The 10,469-nt window shown below is 34.0% G+C and overlaps 1 protein-coding gene across 1 annotated transcript; it reads left to right on the top strand.

The window, feature by feature from the left end:
• The first annotated feature begins 8,462 nt into the window (after positions 1 to 8,462).
• Positions 8,463 to 9,350, top strand: LOC114632366 (taste receptor type 2 member 120-like). The gene has a single exon (XM_028780900.1). The coding sequence runs from the start codon at positions 8,463 to 8,465 to the stop codon at positions 9,348 to 9,350; it is 888 nt and encodes a 295-aa protein (XP_028636733.1).
• The last annotated feature ends 1,119 nt before the right edge of the window (positions 9,351 to 10,469 follow it).

Raw genomic sequence — 10,469 nt, 5'->3', positions numbered from 1 at the left:
CTAGCGTTGTTGCCAAATGTGAGCTCAGGAAAACAGTGCAACTAGATTTATAAGGAGTGGTGGAACAATGGCACCTTTGAAGCCTGGCTGGGTGACCTTGTCCCTGATCAAACAGGATGCTGTGTCCCTGACTCTCCTCTGGCACTGCAGCTCAACAGGATGTGGTAGAGAGTGGACCTTTGGCAGAGGTTGGAGGTAACAATATCGTACAATCAATCTAGGTAATAAAATTGTATTATTCCTTTGCAAATTTTATTCTATTTAGTGAATCATGGCCATACATGATCATCTACTGCATAGAACTGATTGGCAAATTTGGGTCCACACATATTCATGTTTGTTACTATTAGTCCTTTAGCCAAAAAATTAAGAAAACGTTTACATTTGGGGTTAGCATTATTACTCATAGTCCAATAGTTATACTTCTTTAAAACACTGCATATATGGTAGTCAACTGTGAATGTCACGGAATAGTAGATTTTTCTCCTTGGCTCTGTGGTCAGGTGTGAAACAAAGTTAGCTCTCATCCTACTGTGGCTCAGAAAGATTTGATAGGAATCTATGACTTGTCCTTAATCAAAGAAGACTTGGTATTGAAGGAAAACAGGCCTAAAATTATCTGATTGCAAAGAATTCTTCTAACTTATTAAAACAAAGAGAATCTACAATGGAATTTTCACAGCACAGGAACATAAATTTTAGCTGTCTTGAAAATCAATGCTATTTTACATCTTTCAGACATCTGGTCCCTCCCTCTTTCAAGAATGTTTTTAGAGTTTGAGGTTGTTGGCAGGTTTTTATTTTTTTTTATTTTGTTGTTGTTACTGTTGTTTTTATCTTTCAGGAAATTGTTATTTTGTTTGTTTGTTATTCACAGACACTAAACACTGATTAGCCTTGGTTATGCAATGGAAGAACATAGCCTATTGCCTCTCCCAGAATATTAGTTGATTTGTACCATTTCATGTAAATGTCATTTATCATCAGATATGATTTTATTCTTCGGTTGATCTACAACAGAGGGAAGCATATTATAATATCCTGGTACTCATTCTTCCCTACTCTCTACTGGCTTGTTATAAATTAAACTTTTAATCTATTTTCTCCGTGTTTATTTACCATTTTCTATTTGGCCTTTTTCTCTCACGTTTTGAAAGAATGCACTTATTTAGTCATGTAAATATACATCTATTCTAATCTTCTTCACTATCATGTTTCAAGTTTTGTTTTCAAAAATTTGGTAACAAGGCATTTTGGTTACAATAGGGCCTTTTGTTGGGTATGTGCGTTACTTAAGGTCTTTTAACTTAATGCTTATTTTATTATATTTAAAGGTTAAATCTCAGACAATAGTCTCTTCCTCATCACTGAAGGATTAGTTTGGCTTCCTCTTAAAGTTTTGCATTTACACAGGATTTACAGGAATTTTAGTTTCCCTGCAGGGCCGAGGCTAATTTGCTGACATTTGGTAAGTGGAAAGGCAGGGAAGGCCATGTCAGCACCAACATCTACTGTTGACAATGGGACCTGTCCAAGGTGCAAGAGTTTCTTTAGCTCTTTGTGCAGGGATTTAAAGATTAATATACTAAACTTCTCAGAGTAACCTGCATTAAAATACATAACAGCTACATGAAGCTGACCAGAATATTCTCTCTGGCATGATCATGGATATATTTGGAAGTGAGATTCTGTTAGCACTTGGTGATTTTTCACCAGTTATGTAAAGCGAATAGTGCTTTGTTCTTGCTTCATGTAGACAGGTCTTTCTACTTAGTTCCATGACAAGTCATAGTTTCTTCAGTTGGTATATAAAATGAGAACATGGCAGAGAAGTTTTCTGCTAAGGTGGCTTATGGCAGACCTGTAGGTGGGAAAGAAATGTAAGGGCATAGAAACAGGAGTCGGGGCCAACCAGGCTGAGGGCTTAAACATGATGTGTTACCTGTGGACAACAGGTTTTGATTCTGCCAAAAATCACTTAGCTCTGGCATTTTTCTGACCTTCTCTTATGTCAGCAGTCTCTGAAAGAGATTAGAACATAAAGGAAGAAACTATTTCTTGTGAAACCACCGGGGCAACTAAAGCAGGAATTGTGAATGAACTAAAAGAGAGGGACTAGCAATTAGGAGGGGTAGGACTGGAGCAATGACCCAAGCAATAATAGGCACATTGAAATTTATGGTATGTTGAGGCACTTAAGCATTAATTTTATCTGTTTGTGATACACATGTACATGTTAGCATGCCATCAAATGAGGTTAAGCCTTTTGTATTCTAAAACGTGTTCCGATAATAACTCAGCATGACTCACGTACAGTAAGTCAGTCCCTTTAGTGTCCCTCTCTGTGGCTTCTGGATGGTGACCTTTGTGTTATGTCCTTACATGAACTTTGCTCTTGTCACATGGCTTCCTGTATTTCTTGCTGTGTCCTCATGTTTCTATCCACAGGAACAAGAATCATGTTGGATTGGGGATAATAAACTGCTTTGTGTTCACTTAGTCACTCCATTAAAGTTCCACTTTCAAATACAGTCCTATTTTGATGGATTAAGTTCAATACAGAATTAGAAAAGATGAGGACACATAATACCACCCATGATACTGCCCAGTGAAATTTCATTTAATTATATTCATTTAATTATATTAATTTCATCCCATTCTTCAAAAACAGGAGTAACTTGCACATCTAATTTCTCTCAGGTGGGTCTGTTAACATACACAGTTTGCTTGATACTCAAAATATTTTCTTATGTTCACTTGAAGAACTTATACACCAAGACTATGCCACTCTAAGGATTCTGTCTGTCTGTCTGTCTGTCTGTCTCTGTCTGTCTGTCTGTCTGTCTGTGTCTGCCTGTCTCTCTCTCTCCCTCTCTCTCTCTCTCTCTCTCTCTCTCTCTCTCTGTGTGTGTGTGTGTGTGTGTGTATCTTGGGAGACTTTATAAGCCCTCCAGAAGAGCTCAATAACATTCTTCCCCTCAGCTGTATGTTTTATTATTTCTTTATTTTATGATTGAAAATATATTTATTTGAAAAGACTATAATAATGTACATAAACATGTATCTTAAAAGCATTCACATGTTTCTAAGTTAGTGCACACTTCATGTTTATATATTTTGATGATGTTATTCTCATTTTTTTCAGATGAAAACTTTGAAGACAAATTAAACTTCCAGACCCAACTATTACTCTTTACCTTTCCCCATTTCTTGATAGTTTTGCACATGAAATATTGTCAATTGAAAAAGCTAATACAAAAAAAGTGCAAAGGACTATCTGTGCGATCTCAGCGTTTTCTAATTACCAGATTTTTCACCTGTTAGCATTAATATTAAGAGGACATTATTTAAATATAAGTTTTAAAATTTCAAATAAAGTTTTGTTAAATCATATATCCTATAAGCTATTTTAAGTTACCGTCTAGCTTTCAAAATTAGGAATAATTTTAAAGATGGTTATAAGAATTGTGTTTCTGTCTATATATTCTACTTGTTTATACATAGAACCCATGAGATGTAGTCTGCTTATAATCCATATATTTCAACTTTATGATTTATCAAAAGAATTTAAAATAAAATAAGTTATATTACATATTATAAAACCTCACAAGAAATTGAAGGGGAATCATACTGTTTGTAGTCCTTGTGTGGCTTGGTGATTTAAACTCAGGTTCTCATGCATCCTAGGAAGTGCCTCTCCAACTGAGTCACTCCTCCAGTCTCACAGGAACATTAATTCATGTAAACATATACCTGGTACATGAAACACTCTTCATAGTATTAAGGGAACAGATGCCAACTGTCCACACATGGGCTTGGTAAGAATGTTCAGAATATCTTTATTCCTAATTACCCTAGAATTTCACTGGAATGAATATTTATTTCATAAGGAATTAGGTAACTACAATTCAGGGCGGGTCTTACATCCTTTTCTGTCCTTTATAGTCATGTACTTGCAGGTAGTGCACGTATAGGCAAGCAGGCACGCACAATATATACTTATTCTAATAAATTAAATAATAAAATGAAAAAAAAAACTGCCTCAGTTTTCTGGTGAAAACTATAAACATTTACACCCAAGAAGCTCAATTATCCACAAACAGAGAATCTAACAGTGCAACAAAGGACATGTTCACTTAGATTTCCAAATCACTTTAACAGATACAACATCAAACTATCTAAGGAAAGAGGTATATTCAGAGAAAGCAAAAGGATTGTGGCACACTTAGTCAGTAAGAGTTGAATATTTAAAAAATCTGATGGAAAAATATTGTGAACATACAAAAATGAGAAAAATCTCAACCTAGAAAGGAAGAGAAAATCTTAAAAGTGAAGGAAAAAGAAAATCATCCAGATACCTAATGCAAGAATTATCATCACTAACAGACTCACACTGCAAGAAATATCAAAATTTATGCTCTAGAAAGGTGGAAAATGAGACTATATAAGAATCAATAGAAAAATAAAAATGACAACCAAAGTAATAACATTGAGAACTTCTTGAAAAATATCCAAAATATTCTACTTATTTAAATTCATAAGTGATTTGTGTGCCTTATAGCATTTACCTACAAGTTCACATTAGCTCATTTTTAAGTAGCATATTTATAATAACACATTTCAAATATTGTGTGAAAAAAATAAAGAGAACATAGAGGTTAATATAGTCTTAAAATGACACTATTAGTACTACTGAGTTTTTAAATGAAATTTTTTGCTCATAATACCTGCTTAATTCTGAAAGATACCTAAAAATTTTTTAACAAAATGGTTTACATAGTTTTCCTTGTTTTTTCACTGTTTCATATGATGTTTATTTTGTAATTTAGTTTTGCATACAGCTGGATTTAGGAAAATGAAATAATTTATTCTCTGATTGTTTTAAGTTAAAAATAGTAGTTTATAACACCTATCATTATAGCTACTGGTAAGGGTAGATATCACCCGCATTGAAGCAATTTCTTTTTTTTCCAGAGATCATTACAGAAAGCCATAGGTAGTTGAAATGAAAAGATAATGACACATAAGATGTCAAACCCCAAGTTATGTCATTACAGTACAACCCCAACATCAAAAGCTCAGAGAACATTGTAGAAAAGAGAAAGGAAATGATTCTTAGTAACGAACTATCACATCAAGAAATTTTAAGAGAGATAAAGAAAGTCAGGCCTAATACCACCAGTTATTTTTCCTTTTTGCTTTATATAAATAAAGCACTGGTGATGAAGGGCAAACTCATCACTGATTTTGAGGAGAAGCTTGTTATTCATCCAAACAATTCAGAGCAACTATTTGAAAACTGATGCCATTGGCACATGATGGAATCTGTCATAGCAGATGGTGGAGTGAACACTGTAGCCTCATTTGCTAGCATGCAAATCAGGTGTATTCTTTTTCATAGTTTTGTATTATTTTGATTGTTTCATCCCTCAGGGATTTGAATTCATGAAGGTTAGATAGTACTTAGTGAAATTTGAAAAGCATATTCAGGAACTGTCTAACATGATACATGGATGTTGATCATCTTTAGATCTTAGATGATATGAGAGTTTCATTGCTATACTATGGTTTACATAAAAGAAAATTTTAAACCCATAAAGAAAGATTAAGAAGATCTCATCTGTATGTTTCCATGCTTTTGTCATTGAAAATGTCTTGATTTCATCTAGGAACAAAAGTATTTTTTAATATTATTGTGGGTAGCTAGTCCCTATCCTTGCTCACCTAAAAGTCATACAGCCCTTTATGCCATTCATTTGAGACCTGAAAACCTCAAGAGAAATAAACCATGAGTTCTGATTCGTTAATTTCTGAAATGGAATTAAATGTTAAGAGTGCTTGTTATTTATATCCTGTTTTATTTTGGGACTGGTTTCTTAGTCCATACTTATCAAACACAATTTTCTATTTATTAATTTAACAATTATATTTATTAAAAACATTTTGGGAAAAAAACCAGTGGAGATATGGAGTCACCAACCAACCTAGGGAACTGGTTAGTTGATATTGTTAGTATTCCTACAATCCCTTCATCTCCTTCAGTCCTTCCCCTAACTCACCCATACTGGCTACCAACGGTCAGTCCAAGCTCGGCAGTAAGTATTTGCATTTATCTCAGTCATCTGCTAGTAGAGAATCTCAAAAGACAGGTATGCTAGGCTCATGTCTGGAAGTACAACATGCCATCAATAATAGTGTCAGGGTTCGGTCCCTGCTGATGGGATGGATCCCAAGTTGGTCTAGTCACTGGATGACCTTTCCTTAAATGTCCATTCCATTTTGTCCCTGAGTTTCTTTTAGACAGGACAATTCTGGGTCAAAAATTTGAAGGTATGTTGAATAGAGTTACATCAGGATATTTTATGGCTGTTGTTACAATAAGGGTCACTTGGTTTTTGACACAGAACCCAAAACTATAGTACGGAACAAAAAAAAATTCAGCAAATATTACTTGTCTAATTGAGTATCTGCCTATAGATGAATACAAATAGATCCATATCTATCACCTTGCACAAAACACAAGTGGATCAAAGACCTCAAACATAAAATCAGATTTACCAAACCCAACGAAGCTATCAGAATGTGAAGCAAATTAATAAGTTAATTAATAAAAATGAAAAATACAGCAAACATGCCATTTACCTAAATATATTCACTAAAGAGACTATCATCAAGCAAAGTTTTTATTTTTCTGCAAATAGAAAAAATATATTGTGTTATGTATTTGATAATCACCTCTTAACAAGTGCAAGCCTTCCTACCATAACCTTTATTACACACACACAACACACATACACACACTCACACACACACATGCACAAACAGAGAGAGAGAGAGAGAGAGAGAGAGAGAGAGAGAGAGAGAGAGAATTAATGATTCTGAACCTAGTAACCTAGGTGGGCTCATTGGAGCACAGTGTGATTATTCTGAGGTATTAAGAAACATGTAAACTGGCCTACCATTTAAAGTAGTGGGTATAGTGTATTTATTGTAGAATAAACTTTATTTTAATCTTTATTAATTGCCTGAAATATTAGAGAAATATTCTAAATTAGAACAAAGTATAAATTAGTTATATTTCTCAGTAGAAAATTGTAAGATCCCTTTCTTGTTGATTCATAAATCCGAACATCAATGAGTAGCTTTACAAGTCCATTTAAAATGAGAGTATGAAATGGAACAATGCCACTGAGAGCATTAGGCCAGAAGAGAATATCAGCTATGCTGTAGCTGAGGTTACAGGTGGTTTTGAACATGTCTGATGTGGGTCCTTGATGCTGAACTTATAGCCCTTAGCTATTCCTCCAGTCATTACACACATTTTTCTTTTAAATGATACTGTCTGAGTATGTAAGTCTGTTCTTACACTTTCATTTCTCTCCCCTCCACTTTTTCACAGCTAGGATCACAGTGTGAAATTATATCTGGTTGGTTTTGCTTTCAGACATTTTGACTGGTGACATGGACTTTCACTGTAGCTTAAAAATGGAAAGAATATTCTTGAATTGGATACAAATATGAAAAACTTTCAAATCATTTTAATCAATTAATACTTGAAACTGATGTGACCTCCAGAATAACATTTGTGAAGCTCTGCAGAAAAGTTTTTAAATCATTAAGAGTGGGCTGAATAGCTAAAGTGGAGGAAGAGCTCTATAATCCTACATCCCATCTCAAACATACTTTCTACATTTTGAAGACCACAGGACAGAATTTTTACAGCCATTAAGCATCCGTGTCTGTGTGTGTGTGTATGTATGTATGTATGTATGTATGTATGTATTTGCATTTAAAGATGTTTGTGTTCTTATGAGCTGTTAAGTCTCAACATACACACAAGTATACACAAGTATTTTTTATTACAGGGCAGTATTTAAGGAATGTTGGCCTTTTTGATGCTCTTCAGAAAACATAGATCTTTTGAGATGGGAATTTGAGACTCTTTCGTGATGAATCTTGAACAAAAATATATAAGTCCATAGTGGGTAATAATTCTAGATGAGCTAAGTTTTATAAAATGACATGATACATGATCCGAGTATTGAGTTCTAAAATTTTAGTAACAAATTTGACTATCAAAAATAATGAATGTTTAAAGAAAAAACAACATTTGAAGCAATGGAATAGAACTCATCTTTATTTGCCTGCTAGCAAATTGGAATGCAGCATTCTTCCAATAGCAACAATGAAATACACCAGTCTATGGCAGAGATTTTCAAAAGTATGCAATTGGACACATTATGGTAATATAAATTTCCATAAAAATGAGGTTGCATTCAGGTATTATTACAATATGTTACTATTCTGCTAAACATAGAGTTAAAAAGAAGCAAGAACTCTTGTATACATTTAGTTAATGACAAGTACAATTACATCTACATATTGAAAAAGAAGAATCATAATCAGTGAATTTAGCCCTTCTTTTTTTTCTCTCGTTTTTCCTTTTCATTTGATCAGACACAATGAATTTGGTAGAATGGATTGTCACTACCATAATGATGACAGAATTACTCTCAGGAAAATGTGCCAATATCTTCATAATAGTAGTGAACTTCATTGACTGTATGAAGAGAAGAAAGATCTCCTCAGTTGATCGAATTATAACTGCTCTTGCCATCTTCAGAATTGGTTTGTTGTTGGCAATGTTAATGAGTTGGTATTCACATGTGTTTTCTGAAGATATGTACAATTTTCAAATGAGAACCTTTACAGGAATTACCTGGACTATAATGAATCATTTTAGCACTTGGCTTGGGACCATGCTCAGCATGTTTTATTTGTTCAAGATAGCCAATTTTTCTAACTGTCTATTTCTTCATCTAAAAAGAAAACTTGACAGTGTTCTTCTTGTGATATTCTTGGCATCTATTCTGTTTTTGGCTGCATATTTTGAGGTGCTGAACATCAAGAAGATTGCATGGATGAATATTCATGAAAGAAATGTGACCATAAAGAACAAACTGAAGGATATAGCAATCGTGAAAAGTATGCCCCTCTACAGCCTGATAAACATTGTACCATTTGGCATATCAGTCATCTGTGTTCTTCTCTTAATCTATTCCCTAAGCAAACATCTCAAGAATTTGAAATTCCATGGCAAAGGATGTCAAGATCACAGCACCATGGTCCACATAAAGGCCTTGCAAACTGTTATCTCCTTTCTTGTGTTATATGCCACATACTCTGTCTGTGTAGTTATATCAGGTTGGAGTTTGCTAAATACACCAATCTTCTTATTTTGCATGACAATTGGTGCCTTCTACCCAGCAGGTCATTCTTGTATCTTGATTTGGGGAAACCAGAAGCTTAAAAATGTCCTTCTGTTTGTTCTGAGGCAAATGAGATGCTGACTAAAAAAAAATAAAAGGAAGTGTATGCAAGAAGCAGTATAGATAAATGTCAGATGAATACAAATAATCATAAAAATCATAAAGAAACAATTCTCATATAACAATAATGAAACTAATTTCCTAAAATTCTTTACATAAAAGATGAAACACATGTTTAGAAGCTAAAACCAGATTTTACCTATTTCAGGCAATTGCTCTAATGTTCATCTTAAAATATTGTAAGGGTGATGAATTGTACATCATTTCTTCATTTTACATCATCAAAACTTATATTAATCTTAACCAAAGAGACTCTGACTTTCCATTTTTAAAAAGTGTAACCATTGTAAAACAATACAGAAATCATAATGCATGATGTACTAGCTTTTCTTTTCCTAGCGAAACCACCTCTATTAAAACTATACAAGGCAAGTATAGGGAATATACTGAAGATCTTGTTTCTCCTAATCTTGTATAAAATGCATAAATTAGAGAAATGTGTTGATATAATCACTGGTGGATAGTTTTGGGAGTGGTTGAAAAAAGTCAATTATTGAGTCCTTCGTGATGAAGTAAGAATTTCTGTCTTACAATGTTTTTCTGGAAGCTATTTTATAAGAGGATGTTTTGCTGAAGCATAAACAATATGAGATGATGTTTTGCTGAGAACAAATGTGTTGTTTTTCTGAATGCTATTTGGTGAAATGGCATGTGATTTTTCTAGAGCAGACTCTTGAGAGGACCCTGGATGTTTAGAAAGAGTATAAGTATAACCCAAAGGACAGAATCTGGCACTTCTCCAATGGTTCTCCTTGCTTTCTTTATTGATCTTCCCTCGTCATGATTTCACAGAGAGAAATATACCAAAGAACTTGTTGTGTGTTCTACTGTTTCTTGCCACTTCCAAGGACTTATGCAGATCAGTGGAGCCTTGTGGTTTCTTCTGGATGGTGCTGATTCATGTTTGGAGTTTGAGAACTTTAATTGCTCATTTATGTTTGATGATTTGCTAGTGGACTGGACTTCTGACAGTGAAGATTGAAATTGCCCCAAGGAACCATTTCTAAATAGGTCCAAAACCCCTCCTTACTATTAACTTTTCTTATTCCCTTCTGCTGATGGGTAGTTGGATAAAAGGGA

The sequence above is a fragment of the Grammomys surdaster genome, unplaced genomic scaffold, assembly GCF_004785775.1.
Source record: "Grammomys surdaster isolate TR1022 unplaced genomic scaffold, NIH_TR_1.0 373, whole genome shotgun sequence".
Classification (NCBI taxonomy): domain Eukaryota; kingdom Metazoa; phylum Chordata; class Mammalia; order Rodentia; family Muridae; genus Grammomys; species Grammomys surdaster.
This window is presented reverse-complemented; position numbering and strand designations above follow the sequence as displayed.

What these genes read in the sequence shown, in the direction of transcription:
- LOC114632366 (XM_028780900.1), top strand. Translation starts at nt 8,463, where the DNA reads ATGAATTTGGTAGAATGGATTGTCACTACCATAATGATGACAGAATTA.